The sequence below is a fragment of the Pinus tabuliformis genome, chromosome 1_1, assembly GCF_031772625.1.
Source record: "Pinus tabuliformis cultivar Carrire ecotype Pingquan chromosome 1_1, CPIR1, whole genome shotgun sequence".
Classification (NCBI taxonomy): Eukaryota; Viridiplantae; Streptophyta; class Pinopsida; order Pinales; family Pinaceae; genus Pinus; species Pinus tabuliformis.
Genome location: NC_142297.1, coordinates 679248297 through 679274507, shown reverse-complemented (window position 1 = coordinate 679274507; position 26211 = coordinate 679248297). Strand labels below are relative to the sequence as shown.

Here is a 26211-nt window from a genome sequence, read left to right as displayed (position 1 = left end):
TTACATTTAATAATAAACATATGAAAACTTAATACACTAAATATAATCAATGCTATGCATATAGCATTAAAAAGTTAAATTATGAAACATGTCAGAAAAATACCAAATGCAAATGTAATTATATATTATCAAGATTTTAATAAAAAATTAGAATATTTTTCTAAATAAAGATGTAAATTTTATATATAACATAAAACCAGCATAGATCTCTTAACTCAAGATCTACAAACATTAAAAGGAATCAAATCTCTTGATGTGCTAACCATTCTTCAATTTTTGCACAGAAGATATTGCATCTTGAAATATTTAATGCCTCTTTAGTGTTTGGAAGATCCAGAATTAAAATGGATTTACACTAATTTAACAACAACAATCAAACAATAATCAGTTGAAACCCCTCTCTCAAGGTCCTTTCACATCAACAACAATCTTGGAATATCCTTTCACATCAACAACCACCTTGCAATAGCTCCCATAATTAGGACAAAGTCCTTGCTCATCAACAACACTCTTGCAATAGCGCCAATAATTAGGACAACTTTCTTTTTGGGTTTAGTAATGTCACCATCTACATGCTTGTTGGGGGTACATTGCTTCCAATCTTTTATGCGGTTGAGTTGAAATCGGTTTTAACGGAATCTTACACATTTTTCATGTGGATTTTATGGCTATACAACATAGAGGTTTTTAATGTTTAAAGCTCCTTTCTCATGCACAACACTCTCGCAGTAGCAAATAATTAGGCCAATTTTTGCTTGGCCCTCGTAAGATCTTCAGCAAGTTCATTCTCTTGTGTGATTTCTACCGAAAGACTTTGTTTAATTCATTATGGATCACAGAAGCTTGAATACAGAAATTCATTCTCGTCAACAACACTCTTGCGGTACCAAAATACTAAACAACCTGTAGCTTGGTTCCATGCAAGAATTCTAAACCTTCCCAGAATATTGTACGGAAAATATAAAATCACCAACTACTTTTTATTTGGGTTAGCAGAGTCACCGTTCACATGCATGGTTGGGGAGCATTTCTTCCTATCTTCTATACAGTTGAATTGGAATCAGCCTTCAATGGAATCATCCACATCTTTCATGTGGATTTACTGGCTACACACAGCATAGAGGCTTTTAATGTTTCCTCTTCAGTATCAAAGTTGAAAGGTCTAGATATTGAGTTAAATGATTTTCCGATCGTAATATCTTTAGAATCTGTTCTGACCATTCTGTTGCTGAAAACAGAAAGGCATTCCATTCGGCAGATCCCAATCTTATTATTTCTGGAATAAACACTTCCTAAACATGTTTAGGAATATGTTAATGTGATTCCACATATTCATAGGAAAAAAAGCAAGAAAATAGGCGGTAGAGTTTCTTGATATAAGATGCTCAGCTCTTCGGTCCCAGCTTTAAATAATAAATAAACGATTTTGGAGAATGAGAGGATAATAATACAGTCCCCTTTGATGCTTTAAACTTTTACTAAAATGGGTGCAACAAAGAAGATTAAACCAAGACAACTCTCCAAAAATGAGTGTCCTACAAAAGAACGCTAGAGCTCTAGTTTTCTAAATTGAGGGACGACAAATGACAAATTAAAGAGCTGGCAGCTCAACAGCTACATATAAAATCATATATATCAAACATTGAATTAGAATTCTCGTTTAGTTAATTTACCACCTACCCACTTGAGAAATGGACAACACTAATGAACTAGTCAACTATAAGAAGATATACCTAATGGCAATGAAATAAAAAAGGCCATAACAAGATTGAGATCTGAACAATTGTAGGATTGCCTAAAGGCTAAGACCATACTAGATGACAAGCACCTCATGGCACTTTCATGACCTGAATAGACTGCAACATGTCTGATACCGCAATCACCAAGTCACCTGATTTGATCATGCCTCTGGCTTTTAGCAAAGCAAAAGTTCGATTGATGTTGCTCTCCATATCATCTGATAAGTCCAATCTAAATGGAATGAGACCCCATTGAAGATTCATGCGTCGTCGCACACTTGTTGAGCTGGTGAAGGCAAAAATTGGGCAATCTGGTCGACATCGTGACAAAAGAGAACCCATGTAACCTTGTCTTGTGTAGACAAAGATTGCATCCACTTCCAAGTTGTTGGCTGAAACAAGAACATGAGCATATGATAATTAGAACAAATGATTGAACCAAGAGCCATGATTGATTTCAATATTTAGCCTCCTTCCCCTCAAACATTTCTTGTATTCACCATCAAAATCAAAACCAGGAACATATAAATGGTTCTGCTTTACAAATGTAAATAAAACTCCTACATTTTACTCACCCATATGAGCAGCAGAATTACAAATTGCTTCAGAAACACTATCCGAAAGAGATGTAGCAATGTCTGGAAGGTACATAGACTCGTGTTTCTTTTCTTCCCGACACCAATATTCAATGCGCAAGCTTACACTTCTGAGAACAGCTAAAGCTTTTTCTGGAAATTGACCCATGGCTGACTCACCAGAGAGCATCAAAGCATCAGCACGCTGCCTTACTGCTTCTGTCACATCAGCAACCTAGATACCACAAAGAGAAAAGTTCTATGGACAAATGCTTTCGTGTTGAAATGCGATACAGTATTTTGGGTGAGTACCAGATATCACCATGTAATCAGGAAACCAAGTTTTGAAGAGAAACAAAATCAAGGTGATTATTGACATCAGAGATAAAGCTGAGGTCCAACTTTTCACTATGATACTAATTATATGTACTTATTAAGACTTGACTCTAAACTTTATAAATACACGACATTCTTCTGCATAATTTTCCATTTTTCCATCTCATCCTTGCTGCTATCAACAATGAGAACATGCAAGAAGCACAGAAGAATCACTGAATTGAAATAAGAAAAATGTTGTATGCAGATATTTTGCAAGAGAGAAATAGAATAAAGCAAAACAAACGAAAAACGAGATGGTAGAATCCTAAAAACACTATGATGTGGACAGATGCCACAAAACTGGTCAAGTTCAGCATGTCAATATATCACACTTCACCGAAACGAAGGAAAATGAGAAGGTAGAATCCTAAAAACAATCTTTAATGTGAACAGATGCCACAAAAACTGGTCAAGTTCAGCATGTAAATATATCCCACTCAGCAAAAAACATCAAAGCATCAACATCAGCAACCTAGATACCACAAAGAGTTCTATGGACAAATGCTTTCATGTTGAAATGGGAGATACAGTATTTTGGGGTGAGTATCAGATATCACCATGTAAACAGGAAATCAAGTTTTGAAGAGAAACAAAATAAAGGTGAGTATGAACAGAGGTCAAGCTGAGAAACAACCAAATAAAGCTAGAAATAAGGTCCAACTTTCCACTATGATACTAAAATTATTTGTATTTATCAAGCCGTGACTAAGTTTAAACTTCACACATACACAACATCCTTCTGCATCATCTTCCATTTTGCCATCTCATTCTTGCTGTTTTCAACAATGAGAGCAAGCAAGAAGCAAAGAAGAATTACTGTATTAAAATAAGAAAAATGCTGTACACAGGTACTATGAGAGAGAAGGGAATAGAATAAAGCATCACGAAGGAAAAATGAGATGGTAGAATCCTATGATGTGGGCAGATGCCACAAAACTGGTCAAGTTCAGCATGCAAATGTATCCCACTTAACCCAAAAAGGACAATCAAACCGGTCCCAAGTATGTAAATGAATCCAAAACAGCTGGAAGATATGAAAGCAGAGAGCATCAGTTTGGACCTATTTTGACGTAAAAGATAGCATTGTCAAACAGCAACATAAACCCTCTCCCGAAATAACAGGAAAATAAAACAAAAATGCAGCTGGGTCATTTGCTGTAACAGATTAGAACTTAGAACTGCAAAAAATGCGTTCCAATTTCTAAGAACTGCAATTCCAACTACTTGATATTTCTAAATCTCTCTCAAACGTGGCAATATGGGGAGTAGCCTATGAATCTCCACTATTTTCAGAACCTTTAACTGTCTTCACTGATCACTAATTTTGATGTTTATATGGCACTCCTAGGATGAATATGCATGAGGTGTGCTTGTTATTTTTAATAACATGCCCTTCCTTCTGCAGAATGAACTTGAAGATGTACTTGGACACTGGATTGATATATCATATCTTCCTTCGCCAGAAAAAGCTACTAACCTAGGTTAATATACTCGGTAAGGACTGATATCTCCCTTTTATTGGAATTTATATTATCTGTAGCAGTAAAGGTGAACGTGTTAATACTAAGCAGCTTATTCATGAAAAATTATGATTAATACATGAGAAAATGAAAATTGAAAATTCAGTTAAAATCCTCAGACAAAAACAAAAAATATCCTACAGTGAAGAAATACACGTTAATTTTCATTCATCAAACTGTAGCCTTGTGGTAACTTGAAGCATTTGCTATGATGAAAACCCAGGTTCATAACCTGGAACGTTCTCTAAGCTAATAGAGTTGACTAAGTTTTCCTGAGATGTGATGTTGTGTTAATGCCATAAGTACTGGTTCCATGATAATGCGCTGTGAAAAATCATAGTTTGTGTTATTGGTGTGATAATAAATGAAATTGCTATCAGTGGTGGTCAGCATGCTAATACATTCATTCTACTATATTGTAATAATATATCGTGGTTAGCTGAGCCTAGGTGGCTTGTCATAGGCAAATGGACAGAGCCACATGCAAGCCCTGGATGAACTTGACAGAATAGATACTCCTCAGCTGTGGCTTCTAAGCCACTGGTAATTCCACTTCATTAACAATGAGCTTGTTTTTCCTATCTTATACATGCACTGTAAGATCCTATATTGGCCTTTGAAAAATGGATTTCCACATGGACAATCAAAGAACAAGATAGACACAAAACAAACCTATATTTTGTAGCATCACATGTAACAATGCCACAAACACAGGCGTTGACTAGTGATTAAATGAGTTGAAGATTTAAAACTTACCATTAGACTTATAGTGTTACAATTTTTTTACCTTGTTTAGCTCAAGATAGTATTCTCCACCAGGGGCATACTTATTAGTCTTGTAGTGTTTGATTATTTTACCTTGTTTAGCTCAGACTGTTCTCCTGCAGGGACACACTCATTGTAGGTCCATACAGCTTCCATATGGAGCAAACTGTGAAGACAGAACCGTACAGCACATTAATGACAGTATTTCATTTTGGTTCCTCTGTGCAGCAAAGTGTGTAGGCGCGGTTATGTAGAATAGTAGAGAGCACAAGCATACTGAAGTGTGACAGAGGCACACTGGCACAGTTATGTAGGAGAATAGAGGGCAGATGCATGCTGCAGTTACATATCTAGCTTTAGACAGGGTTTATCTATTGTTGCAGTTGGGCTTTTGTTAGTCTCAGCATGCATAACTACTATTCTATGTTGTGCAGGGATCCATCCCCCCAAAAAAGACCTTCATACAAGATCTATGCCCCATCTCTGGGGAAGATAGTAGTGAGAAAAGCTTAGTTGCACGAAACATGGAAACGTCTGGAAGTTTCCAAAACAGCAACAGCTGGAAATGCGACCCCCCAAAATGGATTGGGTGAAACATCATATGTGTGTGTGTCTGTGTGTCTGTGATTTTTTACAGATAAGTTGATAACTCTATATTGCAAGAAAAAAATAATGAGACACATAAATGACATTATAGAAGGAAAATCCAGTCTATATTAACTCTCGTAGATTATTACATGGTGCAAAATCCAAAATTATTCTTTATACATATGGCTATACATGCATGTTTCCAAAACCAACCTTTATACATGAAGATATACATATAAAATCATCTTTTATATGTGCCTATATGTTCTAAAAATGAAATAAAACATGAGCCAAAGACAAGTACAATTACATATCCTAATAATCATCATCCTCATCTTCATTAACAAAAATAGCATAAGGTGCTTGTTCAACAGAACTAGAGCATGGATTAATTAGACATAGATTAGTTTGTGGAGTGATTAGAAATAAATTTATTCCATGCTCTTGGCTCAGCCCCCCACCCCCCCATTTCTAGTTTGTGGAGTGATTAGAGATAAATTTATTCCCTGCCCTTGGCTCTCCCCCCCCCCCCAATTTCTCTCAAGTTTCAACTCCTCCCCCCATCCGTCACCCTCCTCCCTTCTAGCATTCCCAATTCATTGTTGAAATTTCTAACACATCATAAATTCTTCTTGCATTATCTGGTTTATTTCACCTACTTGTTTATTCTTTAACAAGTTATTTAACCATATAAATACTGAAAATAAACACAAATGCAGTCTCAACTCATCTACAGATTATCAACTGAAATAACAAACAAACACACAAGGGACACCGTTATTTTTGGACAATCGTCCCTAGAAAAACCCAACTTGGGAAAACCAGTGCAATGGTTCTAAGGGTTTTATTATTAAGCATCTTTCTTCAGTACAACTAGGGTGCCAAACTGGCTCACCCAACAGAGATTCCTATCTGACAGTAATACCTCTCTTCGGAAGCAAATATTCAGCAAGTCTGCCCCACGAAAATCTTCCCAACGCTTCTCTAAGGCTCTGCGTCAGCCCTGCTAGCCTCTACATAGCTCTGGAACCCTCTGCGCCAGCCCTCTGCTCCTCTGCGTCAACTCTCTGCCCTTCTGGGTCTCCTGCGTAGGCCCTGCTAGCCTCTGCGCAGTCTCTCTGGCCTTCTGCGTAGCCTCCTCAATCACTGCGCTGGCCCTCTGGTACTATCTTTGCCTCTCTGCTATGCACTCACTACCCATCGCTGCAACTCTAATCACTTGTTCAAATTTTCTCAGCAAACCCCACTCCAGAAAATCGAACTCACTGATCAATTGGTGTATCTCCAACTGATCCTCAAGCCTCTTCTTATACTTTCCCTGTTGAGTCTTCAACGGCCGAGATTAAATCTCTAATCAATGGCTAAGATTAGATTTGGTTTGATCCATGTCATTTAGAACATTCTCACCCAGTTTTATATTAATACCCATTAATATTTTAATTTTCTTAAGTTTAGACTTAGGAACTCCATTAAAAATATTAATTATTTTATCTCTCTAACCGGGTGGAATTTCCCCAAACAATTTTTGGGTCTTGGAGATCTCATGTGCTTTAGCCTCCCCACCAATTTTCATGGCTAAGGCACATCCGATGCTACCCGAAATCAACACTCATGGGCTCCCCCTCTTCATTTCATCAAATTATATTTTGATGGTGCCTCCAAGGGTAATAGAGAGCCAGTTAGCTTCGGAGGAGTGTTCAGAAATAGTTCAGGCCATATTCTCCATATCTATGCTGGCTCCTTGGGTCTGGAAACTAATAATACAGCAGCTAATTCATTACACAAATAGTTCTGTATACATAGTTTATTTGTAGAAATTAAGGAATCTTAAGATATATCAGATACAAAAACCCTTCCTTTTAGAGGGCAGGGATAAGAAATTCACAAAAAAGAGACCCTATGGCCAATAGCTAATAAATACAATGAGTCTTTATCATATGCCACACAGATATAGAGATACTAACTGTCATCAAATGACTTACCATCAAGTTCGATAATATCATGTCATCATTACAACAGGAATACATTTATTATTTTATAGTTGCTGCCAAGAAGGCTTTAGGAGAAGATTCAGCTGCTGTTCACTTATCTTTTATTTTATATCTAACAAACAGGACGCAGCAGAGATTTAGGAGTCAGAACTTACCTCAGCTCTTGTTGGTATAGGATACTCTATCATTGACTCAAGTAGCTGAGAAGCAACAATAACTGGCTTGTTCAGTTGCCTGCATAGCTGGACTACATGCTGCTGGACAGCTGGAACTTGCTCAAGTGGAATTTGTGCACCAAGATCCCCTCTTGCCACCATGGCACCATCAGATGATTTAATGATATCTTCTAGATTCTTGAGAGAATCAATGCTTTCAATTTTAGCAATGACACCAATATCACTGTAGAGTATGAATTAAAGTAGTATGATCAAACTGTGGATTTTCACGTAAATGTTTATTAAATGCTCAATAAATCAACATTTACCATAAAAAATAGAGGTTTGGCATTACACGAGTTAACATTGCAGCTGGAATAGCATAAAAGCACATTATAGAACTCCGCTCAATTTCCAAAAACAACTTTGTATTGTAAACAGTAATGAAACAGTCTTTACCTATCACGAGATCGAGCAGCAATATAGCTTTTCAAATGTTTGATTACTTCTGCTGATTTCACAAAAGATATTGCAATGAAATCAACACCTTCTGCGATTCCAAAATCTATATCAAGCCAATCCTGTTACAGAAAATGAACAGTAGGGACTGTTATAAGTTTATAACTACATGTGAAGAAGCCCACGGGGCTTTGGATTGACGGTGAATGGGTGCGCTGTTAAGGCACTCCTTGCGATAGGTCACCGGTTCAAATCCCCGTGGGTACTTAGGTTAGTCTTAACTAGAGAACAAAAACAAAAACAATTAAAAAAAAAAAACTACATGTGAAGAAAAAATCTAGAAATTTCAAAATGAATAAAAACCAACCTTGGAAGAAATTGTGGGAAGCATAGCATTCCTCTCACGCACCAATCTGCCCTGCCTCCAAAATGTAAGGTTCGCACGTGGTAATAGCAAACCAGGATCTGTACATTGGCACTTCACATCTGGACCTTGTTTCTCAATCACCTCAAACCTTACCATACCACCATCTACAACTAGTTCATCGCCAACTTTGACATCTGGTCAATCATGAGAAAATAGGCATGTAAAACAAAACAACTTCGTACACTTAACCTAGGAAAAAGTATAGCATGGTGGAGTTTCCCATACAATGAATGTATACAGAATTATTAACCCATATAATTTTCAAATTATACAATAAATTTGTTCATTGAAGCTTGGTATAAAAACAGAAACCTTAGTATAAAAATTCATGAAACTAACCCCAAAATATATTCCCTTAAAGACCTATGCCCAGAAGTGATAGGTGCCTAAATATCAATAGGTGAGGGTTGTCAATGATAAACTTGATTATACGAATAAAGGGATTTGAACCCTTCAAATCCATTATTGAAGCCTATTCATCTTAATCAAGACATGTAATGTCTAAGGGTAAAATTCTATGTAAATATGCTTATTAGTCACTGTATATTAGTAGGATGGTGCAATCAACCTTCATATGCTTAATAATGCCTTAATTACGTCTATGTAGGCTTAAATGATCTTTGGCTAGGGTTGACCTTTTCTATTAGGATTGAATACCTCTCAACAAAGTCTTTAATAGTTGCCATATAGACTTAAAGACTTATATAGATTTAACAGACTTACAATTAAGCCAATAAATGTCTCTTGAAAGGAGATGAATCTAAAGTCTAGATCCACGGTGGCCCTCTTACAGGCTAGCAGTTAGATAAAGCTCATTATTAGCATGCAGGAGGCAGCACCCATTTATAGAAAGAATCCATGTCTCGCTAGTTATGAGCAGAAGGTGCTAGTTATCAAGAATAGGCATATTTCAAGAAGCTAATTCAAACTACAGAGATTGGAAAAGGAGCTAACCTTCTGCAAAGCCATCGTAATTGACTTGGATTGTGTGAGGTGGAAGAGACCCATTGAAAGCACGAACACTGAAAGTCCAAACTTCACCGTCCTGAACAGATAAACGTCATTTCAAATACCATAAGTAAACAAAGTTATCATTCTAAAATGAAATTGCAACTTCTAGTAAAAACTGAAAAGAGTAGTGCTCTATTATCATAATTATCCTGGAAGTGAAATTATTATCAGACGCATATCATAGAAGTTGCATTTGACTGTGGAACATCTTTAACATACAACTGAAAAGGAAAAAACTTGATATTTTGTTTTTCTCATCTTGATTGCTGTATACTTTTGTTCGGCGAGCAAGGTCTAGACTCTAAACCATGTCAACATGAACCTCATGAGTCATGATCCACTCAATCGATAAAACATGTAATAAAGACATCAGACATTGGGAGTTGAAATGATATGGTAACCATAATGAATATATAGGGATAGTATCTTAGAAATAGTGCACAAAGGGCTTCATGAGGAGTATTTGTGAATGAAAATTTCACCTTTCACAAAGGGCAACTCTTAGATATGATCCCATCTTCACAGGCCGTAACAGCAACTAGTAAATGTTTACAAAAGATCTAAATTCTGTAAATATCTTGCATTTAGGCAAGCAAGGGTTAACACGAGGGACCCTTTGAACATATGGAGAACAAGACAATAAGTTTACTCAAACTTTGAAGCAAAACCTTTAAATAACATGTTGGCAATGGCTATAGTAATCATCCTCCTCCATACTTTCCTTCCTTTTTCATGCTCTGCTAGGGAATACCAAGACAATAGATCAAATATTTCCAAGACAAGTGAGAAACATTTCTCAAGTTTTTGATTAATGCTTTACACCAAATTCTTATTCAAAAGCATGCAATAGAACTTCTGTTTTTCTATGTTGTGGTCCAATATATTGGAAAAGAAAAGACTGACACTGATTGTTTCTCCATATTGTCAATATATTGTTCACGCCAACATAGGCACAGTTTAGACATTCCCAAAGGCATACTCAGCTGGAGATGTACTCAATCCATGACATGTCACATATATTACCAACAACTGGTATAGTAAGAGTAGGATCATAGAACCACAACAATGAGCACAAACAACTGGTATAATAAGAGTGGGATCATAGAGACAACAATGAGCACAAAAGAATCATGTCCCAGAGCTAGTCCACAAAAACCTCAGACAGACACTAAAATGTAATGGATCAAAATATTGACATTGATGATGCAAGATACAAAGCCACTGAACGAGTATCCCCAAAAGATGAGCTAGAGCATAGTGTTTAATAGTTTGTTTTAGTTTTCAGAAATCCTGTTGTAGTCTAGTGGTATATAATGAATTTAACAGAATAGATTCACAAAAGAAAATAGAAATCAATATATCATCATATCAATCAGCAATATCAAAATTTATAGTAACTTACTCAACAAAACCAATTTCATTCTATGACATGTGTTCACTATTCTCGCCTTAACCTTCCATAACTTAGACAATTCACCTGTCCACAGGAATCTGCTCTGGAGGTAAGTTGCAGTGCTTGCAGCAATGATCATTGTAGTTTAGTAGTATATAATGAATTTAACAGAATAGATTCACTAAAGAAAATAGAAATCAATATATCATCATATTCATCAGCAGCATCAGAATTTATAATAACTTACTCAACACAACCAATTTCATTCTGACATGTGTTCACTATTCTGGCTTTAACGTTCCATAACTTACACAATTCACCTGTCCACATGAATGTGGTCTAGACTCTAGAGACAAGTTGCAGTGCTTGCAGCAATGATGATTGTAGTCTAGTAATGAATTTAACAGAATAGATTCAGAAAATAAAATAGAAATCAATATATCATCATATTCAGCAGCAATATCAGAAGTTACAGTGGCTTACTCAACAAAACCAATTCATTCTATGACATGTGACCACTAATATGGCTTTAACCTTCAATAACTTAGACAATGTACTTGTCCACAGGAATGTGACCTAAAAGCAAGTTGCAGTGCTTGCAGCAATGATGACCCAGGTGATAAGACAGTTGACAAAGTCTTTTGAAGTGTGGGTTGTGTTAATGGGACAACACTTCTTCTTATGATAATGTAGGTGCGCAGTTAACATGGATCAATCCACATGCTAATGTCATGTTTTGTGGAAGAGACCATGTGTAAGTGCTAGGTGACTTTCACATTAACAACTCCATCACGCTTTTGTGGCAAGTAAGTTCCATGCACTACGATTATATATAGGTTATGGGTTGGAGAAAGAGTGTCCTCCTAACAAGACAATAGTTCAGGGTCCACAAACAAGTTGGTCCGTTCTGGGCAAGGCAACCCTTCACTGTGTTAAAGGCAAGTTTGAGAAGGAAGGCCTTTTACTTGTAATGCCTTAGACTTGGTCTTACTCATCTCAAGCTATAAGTACCTATGAACAAGCTTGCCAAGGTTCCGAGATGTGGATACAAGCATGGGTACATGGATGCCGTTTTGAATTTGGATTCATCAAGGTGCAGGGGCACATTGAGTATGTGTGCACGTGTATGTTACAAATATAATTATCAGCAAATTATAGGGCAGGGAGCCATCATCTCATGTCATCATACTATCAACATGCTTTCATAAATATATATTATAAACATGTTCATTTTTTAGAATATATAGCAACATCAATATCAAATAATCTCATTGCCACACAAATATGCAAAGAAGACATATAAAAGATGCATTGCATGTCAAATGATACATCACACATTCACTGTCTAGTATTGGCGTGTCAAGGCTAAAGACTGAATATAAAATACAAAATTATATCAAATGTCTCTCTTGATCTACCTAGAATCTATTATTAATTAAACTATACAATGCTTAAAGCTAGTTTTAGTCACACTCTAGCCTGGTCTTTGCAAAAGGTCAACTAATAAACTATTAAAAGCATGAAGGGAGTAGGAAATTTGTGCTATGAAAGTTTGGAGTTGATAAAAATAATGGACTTTCTATTATTTATTAAATTATGTTAATTAGATAAAGTAAAGGCTCTAAGGTAACTTCATTCCTTTTTTGACACAATGTTCTCATGTCGTTATTTCTGCTCACAACTTTCTTATTTTGAGAGCCACCCCATTGAGATAAACTCGATCACTTTTGTGCCACTGCCTAGAAATAATAGAAGCTTGGAAAACCTATGTGGAGGGCACCTTAACAACGACCTTAGTTTGATCTATTGGTTAGCAATCAATATCCATATGTGAGAGGCTTGGAGTTCAAGTTCTACCATGGTTGAAGTTGTCATAGCTTTGATTTATAAAACACTTGTTTCTAGAAAAATTGGACGATTGTCACCAAAATTCTGTGAAACGAAACATTAGGTCCCATGCTCCAATGGGCCAAAACACAAACACAATGTTATAGGCAAAGCTATAAGGAAGCCATAAACTATCTCTCCAACCAAGGATCCCCTTTGCCTTCTCATGTTCCTCGAAGGATCTTTGGGAAGTAATTTTCTAAAAGATTGATAAGAAAATTGACATATGAATTACTAAATCCATGACTTTCATGGCCCAGATCCAAATTTGCACCACAGGTGATCCAAGAAGCCATGCATGTGAATTTTTCTTATTGATGAGACCCCTATTAGTTTTTTTCTGGCACAAAATGTGTTTACACTATGCTAGGGGTGCCTTCATGATGTGGAATGCATGGTGAAACCCTCACCCCTTAGTTATATCTCAGACCTTATGGTTCATGACATTTGGAGAGCTTTCTATATGTGGTTGCTTGACCTAGGACTTGGTGCCAGAAGTGGCACACTCCTTAATAAGGTGGTTATCTTATGTGTCATTGATATCTTCTACATGATGGACATGTTAAGTAGGATGGTTGCTTGAATAGAATGTTGGATTTAGAGGATTGGCCACCAACAGGGAGGGTGCTTAGCCCTAGAAGTGTTGAGACCACTTGACAATGGACATACCTTGGGAGGATGAGCACTTCACTTGAGGACAACTGGGTTGAGGGTGCATTGCTTAAGGTTACATGTGGTCCCGAGACACATGTTGAGGAGAAGTGTTGGAGCATTGGATGCTTGTCTAAGAGAGCAAGGAGCCTTGTGATGAGGAGCACTTGACATTTGGAGCTGCTGCCTCGGAAATACGCCAACTGAGGGACCTTGAATTGACATCTGTACACCACGGAGTAGAATTGTTCCATGTTTATTTTTTTGGGCTGCCTTGTATATTTGATCAAATAGAAGTGAAATATATACTGCGGTAATTTATATTACAGATACAGAATACGAGCCAGCAAATATATATAGGTTGTTAAGTATAACATATTAGATATGTCAAATAAAAAAATCTAAGGTTCAGGTCAAAACAAAAAATCGGGCCTTACAAGCTAAAGTCCATCCGTAAACCTGTCACGGCACTGAAAAAAACCTTCTTTGCCCGGCAGATGACACTTGGCAGCCTGGCTCTAAGGCAGCCTCTCGAATATCTATTAGTGGCTCAATCAAACTGCCCATCATGTGGCAAAGAGAAAATTGTCGAGTCAAGCATCTCTTTGGTTCAAGAATTGGTTAAAACTGCTTGGGATTGGGTATACAGTTTTTGCAGTCAACTTCTCCCCTCCCCCATTGCCCAGGAAAGCCACCTTGTTAATAGTTAGATTTCATTGGTTCATTGAAATCAATGCAGCATGGCAGATTATTGAATTGAAATCCTCTTTTGCATGTTGAAAAGAAAGTATAAATTTCTGTTTAAGAAAATTCAGCAGAGAAAGACTTGATATGGCATGATGGCTCGCTAATCTGGGGAAACCCCCATTTATAGATCCAGGTACTAGTCTACAAGTTGTAGAAGAAGATGGTGCACCCACGCCAGCTACTGTAGTTTGGGGCATTGCACCTTGCACCATGTGCAGGAAGCCCCCTGCTAACTCCCTTGCTTACTCTATTTAATCCTTCTCGCTCTGAAAGTCAACCTAGGCACCAAACTAGCCATGTTGCTCATGGGTGCGTGAAAACGTGCCACAGCTAGCCTCCTCTGGTGGCCCTGAGAATGACAAATTTGCTTCTCTTGCTCCGGGCTACCACCAAAGGTAAAGATGACCCTCTAACTGATAGAGTACTGAATCCTGATTCCTGCTAACTTGACAGTTTATGAAGATCAGCTGGACCTGCCCTAATTTTCATGCAATCAGTTTTAATTCGTGTATTTGAGCTTGTATTCTATCTAGCTATCTAGGCTCAGGGATGCTTAACTAGTGGGGGCTACAAAGAAATTCCCAGTGCATATTTTGATCAAGGTAGTGTATGTATTTAATAAATAAACATTTCTTGTTTTTGTTGTTGTTAAGACAAAGAAGGAAAGAACAGGGAGAGTATATACACAAGGTGGGGCTTGTTAAGGACAGTAATGAGTAAATACCTCGGCTTTAACTGATGCGGCACCTTCAAAATCCCCCATATGAATCTCACTTCCCTCGGTATCCATCATAATAGCCACCGCATAACCCTTCTCTTCGTTCAACTTCCTTATGTTCCTGATAACATTACGATGCCAATCCCGGGTACCGTGGCACAGATTAATCCTCCCAACATTCATCCCTCCCATGGCCAGCGCTTCAAGCTGCTCGAAACCACATGAAGAAGGCCCAATAGTACACACCAGCTTCGTCCTTCTGGTACTTCGAAAACCATTTTCCTTCAAGTCAGCCTCCGTTACACTGTCCACCTCAATAACGGGTGGTGGCATTGCGGAGATGTTCTTAACAATAACGCCGTTAGAACCGTTATTATTATCATTTGTATTCACAATCTCTGGGTCGGAAGCCGGAGATTTGCCCATTTCCAGCACCGCAAAAATCTTATTATTGCGTAGCTTTTGACTCGGCCTTGGTGGCCGCCATTGAAGGGTTTTGACAGGGGAAATTGCGGGGATCTGAACCTGGAGCGGGGATTTGTTGACCAAAAACGAGTTTTGCAGCAGCTGTGCCATTGGATTAAAGACGTGAATTTGCAATCCACGAATGGCAGATGTGCTTGCAAATTTAGCTCGAAATGGCTCAAACAGTAGAATTTGACCGATTTAGCACTTATAAGAGCAATAAAACCCACGGCATTTCGGGCACCGAGGGACAAATACAGAGATTTTCATGTCGATCGGAAGCTCTGCGAACAGCGCAGATGTCGATGCGAGTGAATTTACAGACGCAGAGAGCAGGGGTAGTACCGTGCTCTCCGACCAACGCTATTTTCAAAGGGCCTCAGCTGTCTTTCGTAGTTTTCTGTAGTAGTCTTCCTTGCGAAACGTGATAAACCCTCGCATTCTTGGCGGCCTAAATAGCGTGAAACGCATTTTGCTGGTGTAACGATGTTTCGAAGATAAGTCGCTCATCGTGCCACGACAACTTCCAGTAACGGGATCGAATGGTGGTGGTGGTAGATCGGAATTCAAACCCATTTTCGTTGGTCCAGAATTTTATTAAATTGGGAAATGCTACGCTGGTTGGCTTTTGTGGAAAAAGCAAGCCACGTGGAAAAATGGAGGCCGGTAGCCTCAGTGTGACTGGAGCCATGATAGTCGCCCAGATTTCCCACATCACACTTTCCACACGTCGGTGATGTAATTGAATATATCAATTCGGCATGTGATGTAAAGTCGTACTAACATCGTAAGTTTTGTTTTTTAATTACAAGTCGGCCAATTGTAAATTTTATTTATATTTAAATGTATAAATGAATTTAATTCATAATATTTTATTTTAGTTATATATATTATAATGGTATAAATTCAAATCTAAATTTTATTTTATTTAAAAATTTTAAAAATAGTTAAGTTTTAATGGCACAATTAATTGAGGATGGGCTTCGTGATGGAAGGAACTTATGATTAGATTTCACACATAGTTGTATTGGATGTTATGGAAATGACCTTAAAAAATCTAATTAGTAATTTAGACTAAATAAAATCTTAAATGATTTTGACAAATTTCACGAATAGTTGTATTTGATGTTAGGGAAAATGACACTTAAAAAATCTAAAATATAATCAGTAAATAAAATCTTAATAAAATCTTTAATGATTTTGACAATTTTTTCAGCGTGAAAAAAAATCTTAATAAAATCTTTAATGATTTTGACTACTTTTTCAGCATGGAAAAAGGGGGTATATTGATTGTATTGTCAAAAATGTACAAAATAAAAAGTATATAAACTTTTTAAATATACTACAATTTCTCAAACCAAGTTAAAAGTCACAAACAATTTAACAAATAAACAAAAATTACTAAAAAAATATAATAAAAATTTAAAATATAAAATATTTTAATTATTCCAATGATGAAAAATGTCCCATCAATTCATGGTTGAACCACGGCGATTCCTATTTCAAACCTTGCCTGACATGGCCGCTCGATACCCAGATATAACACGGCGCCATGCCACTGTCATTGCAAAACGGAAATCAATATGCTCTGGGTATCGAGCTGCCATGTCAGACCACATTTAAAATGCTATAAGGTCTGAAATAAGAATTGCCATTAAACCACAACTCAACAAATTTTAATATCAAAATGTTAAGTACTCGTAGTTCCGTGCTGTGTTTTTTTGAGACAGCGAAACTTCTTGAAAACCCTAAGATAATGAATGTAGGTCCACAATGCGTCCACCATTACAACAATGATGACCCACCTAACTTCGATTTCATCTTATGCTCAAGATATGTTATGATTATTGATTTATGCATATATGACTTAATAGCTTCATTATATGTCTTAATAGCTTCATTATATGTCTTAAGCAAGTTAACGGAACGGGTGATTGAATTGGAAAATTCTTCCCCTAGGTAATTGTCATAATTGGATTTACTCAGTAACAACAAAAATATGTAAAATAATTAAATTGAAAAGACCTAACTGGATTTACTCAGTAACACCAAAAATATTTTAAAATAATTAAATTGAAAAGAAAAACATATATATTTATGTAGATTCATATAAATCAAATTTATTTATATATAAAGTATTTATTATTATTATTTGATTTTAAAGTCACGATCAAGGGAGACATCATATTGGTGTATGAGGCACTTTTCACATTGGTATATGAGATTTTTTGGTTTGTGAGACAAAGGGCCTACCTCCACATTGGTGTATGAGGCTCTCTTGTTTGTGATTTGACTGCTAAATCTACGAAGGCATGCATATTCTACTCCTTCTGTGTGGAAACATTTAACCATTAAACCCACTCAAGCTCTATAGATTTCAAAAAAAAAACATATAACTAAAAAAATATAATAAAATAACAATAAACAACAAAAAAATCAATACCATAAATAAAAATTAAGTAAAAACTTAAATATAAATATAAAATATAAACATGACTTTTTTAAAATTAAATTTAACTACCTTTAAAATAAATCTCAACTCTCTATTTCTAACCATTACTAAAAATATTTAATAAATATTCAATATTAAATCCCTACCCATCACTTAATAATTAAGTTTTATCAAACTTAAGAAATCGAATTTGAAACTACCCATCACTTAATAATTAAGTTTTATCAAACTTAAGAAATCGAATTTGAAACTACTCATATGAAACTCAAAACACTGAACTGTTCAAACTAAATCATAATAATTATTTAACAACTCATTCTTCTTCTTTTTTAAATATCTAACACACTACATATTTATATTAATAATCATATAAAACATTTATATAAAAATAACCAAATTTATAATACCAAAATCTTAAATTTAATAAATATACAAATTGGAAAAATTAATGCTAATAATTACATCCCAATAGGGTACTATAAGATAACTAAGGCATTTGCACTTAAAACCAAACCAATTGCATTCAAGATAGTTAGGCTACATAATTTATTAAAGGCAACTATATTATACATAGTACTCTAAGATAACTAAGGCATTTGCACATCAAACCAAACCAATTGCATTCAAGATAGTTAGGCTAGAGCAAAGATAATTTATCAAAGGCAAGTATATTATATATATACAATGTTTATAATGTAGAATAGTTAGGCCAGAGCAAAGATAATTTATCAAAGGCAACTATATTATATATACAATGTAGAAGTGTGTTGCATATGCAAAATAGTTGGGCCAAAGTGGGTATTTTTTGCTAATTGCTTAAAAATGGACTTTGACAAAGTTTATAACAAATTAAATGGATGATTCTTCATTATATTCTTCGTGATGCTCTTCCATGCAGCTCTTAAGAAAGGTAATGATGCATGGATTGTTTCTTCCATGCAGCTCTTAAGAAGGTAATGATGCATGGATTGTTTTAAAGTTTTTACACTGCCATTAAGATATGACCATAGTGTTAATGACTAATATGACCATCCATGTTAATGAATAATATGGCCATGAGTGTTAATGACTAATATGACCATCCATGTTAATGAATAATATGGCCATGAGTGTTAATGACTAAACCTATCACCATTGTTAATGACTAATATGGCCATCAATGTTAATGACTAAACTTTTTTATTAATTTGTACTTAAAAAAATGTACTCAAAAATGCATGGGAGAAGGAGACACACTGTTATTTGGTTATTTTTATTAGTTGTGAATCGTTTTCTACTCAATATGGGTGAATGGTGTGAATGGTGTCTTTAAATGGGGAGATAGATGGATATACACTTTATTATTATTGGGTAGTGAATCCTTGAATGGTGTGAATGGTGTCTTTAAATGGGGAGATAGATGGATATACACTTTATTATTATTGGGTAGTGAATCCTTGTTATTTGGGTATTTTTATTAATTGTGAATCTTTTTCTACTCAATATGGGTATTTTTATTAGTTGTGAATCTTTTCTACTCAATATAGGTGAATGGTGTTTTTAAATGGGGAGATAGATGGATATACACTTTATTATTATTGCGGTAGTGAATCTTTTTCCACAAAATATGGGTGAATGGTATCTTTAAAGACTACATAGGAAGATACAAAGATCTTCCATGTGTAGGGAAGTTTAATATCATGTGAGGTATATTTACTATGTGTAGGGAAGTTTAACATCATGTAAGGTATATTTACTATTATTATTTATTTTTAGCTTTCTTCTTTTTTATTTCGTTTCATGTGAGGTATATTTACTATGTGTAGGGAAGTTTAACATCATGTAAGGTATATTTACTATTATTATTTATTTTTAGCTTTCTTCTTTTTTATTCGTTTCATGTGAGGTATATTTACTATGTGTAGGGAAGTTTAACATCATGTAAGGTATATTTACTATTATTAATTATTTTTAGCTTTCTTTTTTTTATTTCGTTTCAGTGAGAATATCTAGGTTTATATTTACTATGTTTATTTATTTTTTAGCTTTCTTCTTTTTTAAAAATCTTCCATGTGTAGGGAAGTTTAATATCATGTAAGCTATATTTACTATGTTTATTTATTTTTAGCTTTCTTCTTTTTTATTTCGTTTCATTGAAAATAGCTAGGTTTATATTTACTATGTTAATTTATTTTTTAGCTTTCTTCATTTTTATTTCGTTTCAGTGAAAATATCTAACTTTAGATTTATTTCGTTTAAGTGTAAATATCTAAGTTTAGAGGTGCTAGGTCCTTTAGAAATATGTACCCTTTCCTAAAGTCAAGGGGAGTTAGACTTTCTTGATATGAAGTGTAAAAACAAAGTTATGTATTAAAAGTCAAGGGGAGTTAGATTAAGATGAGGGGAGTTAGATTAAGATCGAAGTGTAGAGAACAATGTTATCTCCTAAGGGAATTATGTATTGCTTATTTGGGAATGAGTTTAGGAAATGGGTATTATAATTTAAAATTGTATTTAGTCAATTAGTTTAGGAAATAAGTTTACTTTTCGATTTAATCACATTGTAGAGATTTGTAGAGATTTGATTCATGTTTCGAATCAACCAATATGGTTCATTTTTTGGACAAATGATGAAAAAAATCGTTCTTCACAAATAATTTAATATTATATCTCCTTAACTAATTCTTAACAACCTTTTCCTAACCGCTAATTCTGGGCAAGGATGCTTCTCTACGAGTTAAACATTTGTGAAGAATGATTTTTTCATTATTTGTCCTTAGAATGAACCACATTAGTTGGTTCGAAACATCAACCAAATCTCTACAATGTGATTAATCCTAAAAACAAACTTATTTCCTGAGCTAACTGACTAAATGCAAATTTGAGTTATAATACCAATTTCCTAAATAATTTAATATTATATCTCCTTAACTAATTCTTAGCAACTTTTACTTAATGGCTAGTTTATAATAGCTAAGTCCAAGCAAGGATGCTTCTCTGCTATCTAAACTTTTGTGAAGATTAATTTTTTCACCATTTGTCTTGAGGATAAACCACATTAATTTGTTCAAAACGTCCACCTCTACAATATGACTAATTATGACTAATTCGAAAGACAAATTTATTATCAATATGAATCACAAAAATCTAAAATCTAAACTAAATATTTATTATGACCCAAAATTACATTTAATCAATTATTGTATATAACTTAGAGGTTATTATAGCCCCAAGGGTTAGCTCAGTTGATCAAAAACCGTGCCTCGCCATCGGGAGGTCACAGGGTCGAATCCACCCGAAGCCCTTGGAGTCGGGGCTTGCAGTAGGCCGAGGAGCGATTTAGCCTAGCTATCGCCCAAATTTTTCCGTGGACGTAGCGATCACTCACTAACCAGAATGCTTGTGAACCACATGCCAAAAAAAATAACTTAAAGGTTATTATATAGAAGTTAGGGGTGCCCTTAAAGATCATGAACATCATTGTCATCATTGTCGCTCCAAAGTTTCCTTTGGAATATGAAACTTGAGATAGGAAAGAATTGGAGAAAGCGTCGCACAAAACTTGTGTACACTACTTTGATGGGATTAAGTCTAATAGGATTGGTTAGAGAGGGGTTTGAATTAGCTTGACCAGAACTCGGAAGAATTGGCAAGAACCAACAATGGAATTTGGCATATTGCCCTCTGATCGGTCTCTAACTCTGAAACATTTCCTCCAATTCAAGGAATTCAAGGGCTTCGGGGTAATTTTAGAAGATGATCTGTACACTACTTTGACGGGATTAAGTCTAATAGGATTGGTTAGAGAGGGGTTTCATTTAGCTTGACAAGAACTCGGAAGAATTGGCAAGAACTAACAATGGAATTTGGCCCTCTGATCGGTCTCTAACTCTGAAACATTTCCTCCAATTCAAGGAATTCAAGGGCTTCGGGGTAATTTTAGAAGATGATCTGTACACTACTGTGATGGGATTAAGTCTAATAGGATTGGTTAGAGAGGGGTTTGATTTAGCTTGACAAGAACTCGGAAGAATTGGCAAGAACTAACAATGGAATTTGGCATATTGCCCTCTGATCGGTCTCTAACTCTGAAACATTTCCTCCAATTCAAGGAATTCAAGGGCTTCGGGGTAATTTTAGAAGATGATCTGTACACTACTTTGATGGGATTAAGTCTAATAGGATTGGTTAGAGGGGTTTGATTTAACTTGACAAGAACTCCGAAGAATTGGCAAGAACTAACAATGGAATTTGGCATATTGCCCTCTGATCGGTCTCTAACTCTGAAACATTTCCTCCAATTCAAGGAATTCAAGGGCTTCGGGGTAATTTTAGAAGATGATCTTTACACGCTGAATTCACCGTTCCACCAGGAACGGTAAACGCATCTCAGCTCACCAACCCCATAATTTGTATCAGCTTCTCAGACTTCCCTTCTCTGGCCAAGAGATACACTGAATCAACAGCCATGAAATCTCTGGTGCAAAGGATAGGCTTGTAAGGTCTCTAACCATCTGGTCTTCGGGCTCTTTTCTTATGGCTGTTCTTTTCATAATAATATGGAAACATATTTTGATCGGCTAATAGTAAATTCAACAGCCATGAAATCTCTGGTGCAAAGGATAGGCTTGTAAGGTCTCTAACCATCTGGTCTTCGGGCTCTTTTCTTATGGCTGTTCTTTTCATAATAATATGGAAACATATTTTGATCGGCTAATAGTAAATGAAAGATCCGCCATTACAGAAGAACGAGAGGTTTGCTAAGGAAAGTAACTAGTAAATACCTCGGCTTTAACTGATGCAGCGCCTTCAAGATCCCCCATATGAATCTCAGCCCCCTCTGTATCCATCATAACAGCCACTGCATAACCCTTCTCTTCGTTCAATTTCCTCACATTCCTGATAACATTGTGATGCCAATCCCTGGTACCGTAGCACATATTAATCCTCGCCACATTCATCCCTTCCATGGCCAGAGCTTCAAGCTGTTCGAAACTACAGGAAACGGGCCCAATCGTGCACACCAGCTTCGTCCTTTTCGTACTTCGAAACCCGTTTTCCTTCAAGTCAGCCTCCGTTACGCTGTCCACCTCTATAACCGATGGCGCCATTGCGGCACTTTTCTTGACCATAACGCCATTAGAAAAACCGTTATTGTTATTTGCGATCTCTGGCTCTGAAATCACTGGAGATTTACCGGTTTCCAGTACTGCGGAGATCTTATTAATCCGTAGCTTTTGCCTGGGCTTTGGTGGCCGCCATTGAAGGCTTTTAACGGAGGAAAGCGCCGGGATTCTAACCTGGAGCGGGGATTTGTGAATCGAAAGTGGATTTTGCATCAGCTGCGCCATTAGCTTGAAGGTATCAATTCGAGGTCTGTTAATGCCCTATATGCTTAAAAATTAAGCTCAGAAACGCCTGGAAGAGCGAATTTGAACGATTTAGCACTTATATGGTGATAAAACCCTCTGCATTTAGGATATTTGGAGGCCAATGTAGAGATTTTTATGTCGATTTGGAGCTCTCCGAGCAGCGGAGGTGTCGATGCGAATTAATTGACAGAAGTGGAGTGAGCGTTGGAGGTGCCGTGCTCTCCGACCAACGATATTTTCAAAGAGCTTTCCTTATATGTCGTGTCTTGCGTGCAAACGGTGACGAAACCCTCGCTTACCGGCGGTCAAAAACCAGAAACGCGTTTTGGGAGTGTACGTTTCGAACCTGGGTCGCTCGACCTGCCACGACAGCCTGGAGCGACAGGATCGAGTAGTGGTAGATTCGAATCTTCGGTGCTTTCCGGCTGGTCTGGGAAGAGTTGGGTAGTTGGCTCTGTAGAAAATGTAGCCACGTGGAAAATTGGGAGAAGGAGCGGTATTTATAAGAAAATTAATAATGATTTTCAAGATGATTATAATTAATTATATATAAATAAATAAATAAATATGAGAAAGAATTAGCTTGGAGTATGCTGTTTCTGTTTGGGTAAGAGGTTGTCTTCTTCGGAGGTAAGGAAACAGGTTAACGACTCAAGACTTAGAGGCATCTGGCAGGAGCGAAAGCCTGCTCCCTTATGGACCACCAGCGGGTTATTACAGGTGGCGTGGTTTTCCTTGATAACAGTGATGAGTCAAACCGACATTCGTGGATAGCAGCCAACATTCGCGGATAGCAGCCAGAGATGGCTGTCCTCTCTGTTGGTTTGACATCTGAATTTGATAGATTTTGCCACCTTAAAAAAAAGAAAAAAGAAAAAAAATGAGAAAAAAAATTAACAGGTCACAAGGAAAAAGAAAAAAAAAGTTCCATCATAATAAATAAATAAAATGATATTAAAAAGTCACATAAAATAAAATGAACGTTGGATATTATTATTAGGTGATTGTTTTGAATTTGTATATTCATAAATTTTGATGTGTGACTCATGCTGAAAAAAAAAATTGATGTGTGACTCACATAAAATAAAATGAATGTTGGATATTATTATTAGGTGATTGTTTTGAATTTGTATATTCATAAATTTTGATGTGTGACATTACTTTGCAATGTGATGTGATGTGTCCTAATTTCAACTTACCATTTGTCAACATGATGTCATATTTAGTAAATAGTGTATATATGCTAATATCAAAATGTCATTGGTAGTTTTGTTTTATATATAGAGATATATAAAGTAGGAATCTTCCTAACATAATTTCATAATAATTAATAAAAATGAAATTAAAATAAGTGTATTTTTTTATTAATTAAATATTTAATTATATTTCAAAGTGGAGATTTTCACACTTATTTTAGACTTTAGGATATAAATTTTGTAGGTATTTTCTTTATTTTAATGTTTAAGTGGACACTCCACCCATTATTCTTATTGCTTGAGACTTTCGAATATGAACTATGTAGAGGTTTTTTCTCTATCCTATGTTTCAATTGGACACTTCACTCATTATTCTTATTGGTCGAGACATTTGAATATGAACTCTGTAGAGGTTTTTTCTATCCGATGTTTAGAGTGGACACTCCACCCATCTTTAGGGACAATATCTACTTTATAGTCCTAAAGATTGGTGGAGAGTACACAGTTCATATCTGAAAGTATCAAGCAATTTAATTATATTGATAAGAATAATTTATTAAAATTGAAAACCAAATATTTTTACAACTAATTAAACATTATTAAAATGGAAATGTTTAAATTTGTTAGATTATATTTTTAAAAAAAATCAAATTATTGTGTTTTTTTAAATGTTTGTTTTGACTATTAAATATATAATGTAGGTATATAATAAGTTTGAATTGTTAAGTATTTTTATGTAAAAGGTTTTAAGGTTGATTCTTCGTATGGGTTGTTTTTGTTATGCATCTTATTCAATGTTTTTATAAAGTCATGTGTTATATTGAACACCAACAAATTTGCATTAAATACCATTTGTATTTGTTATGTATCTCACTCAATGTCTTAATCAAATCATGTGTTGTATTCAACACCAATAAATTTGCATTAAATACCAACCGTAGATACAAAGATGTGTCTAGGAATTTTTTTCACAAAATATTATTATTATTATTATTATTATTTTATATATATATATATATATATATATATATATATATAAAATAATAATGATAATAATAATTGAACAAACCATACATTATTTAATGGGAATGTTCAAAAAGAACCACCTAATAAGATAACAAAAATATTACTATCTAGGGCATTTTCTAACTATTCCATGTTTTGGAGTTTTGACTGGAATTTGGTGAAGCCATTTTCGGTTAGATTGTGTTTTCTTATTATTTAAAATTTGTTTGTGAATGTATAGATGGATTTAACGACCTAAAAAGACCTTCCTGGTACTCAGATTGTGCAAAGTTCATAGATCAAACTTGTGATTCTAACAAATGTCTACTAGATTTTGGACAAATTTAACTAGAAAAATGCCCAGAAAACCTCTAAAACTTAAAACAGCTAGACTATGACATAAAAAAGAACTAAGTTAAAAAGTGCACAAACTTGACTATTTTTATATTAAAATTATTTTTCAAATCCAACAAGAAATTTTCCAAAAGTTATAGTTCTACATGATAGATGGGAATTGTGACCATGTAACTTTACTCTAGGGAGTTTTAGTTGATTTTGGGAAGATCTCAGTTATTATAATTTTAAAGTGTATTAGGGTAGAATATCATTGCACTAACCCAACAAAAGACAACTTGTTGGTAAGGTTGAGTTTACCCACTTTTTAACTCTCTTGTAAAAAACAGATGGAAAGTTAACACGTCTTGAAAATTATTTACATTATATTGGGGGATGACACAT

The 26211-nt window shown here is 35.5% G+C and overlaps 1 protein-coding gene across 2 annotated transcripts; it reads right to left on the bottom strand.

The window, feature by feature from the left end:
* Positions 1–1404: 1404 nt before the first annotated feature.
* LOC149215241 (pyruvate kinase isozyme A, chloroplastic-like) lies at positions 1405–23517 on the bottom strand. 2 transcript variants are annotated; one of them, XM_089392574.1, is made up of 7 exons: positions 22685–23517; positions 9552–9642; positions 8538–8731; positions 8171–8292; positions 7712–7955; positions 2315–2549; positions 1405–2131 (listed from the first exon to the last, which is right to left on the bottom strand). In XM_089392574.1, exons 1-7 carry the CDS (start codon positions 23249–23251, stop codon positions 1830–1832), a joined length of 1755 nt encoding a protein of 584 aa, XP_089248700.1. In that variant the 5' UTR covers positions 23252–23517; the 3' UTR covers positions 1405–1829. The 2 variants fall into 2 exon arrangements, with proteins under 2 accessions (XP_089248700.1, XP_089248699.1); XM_089392573.1 differs by lacking the exon at positions 22685–23517 and adding an exon at positions 15011–15903.
* Positions 23518–26211: the final 2694 nt, after the last annotated feature.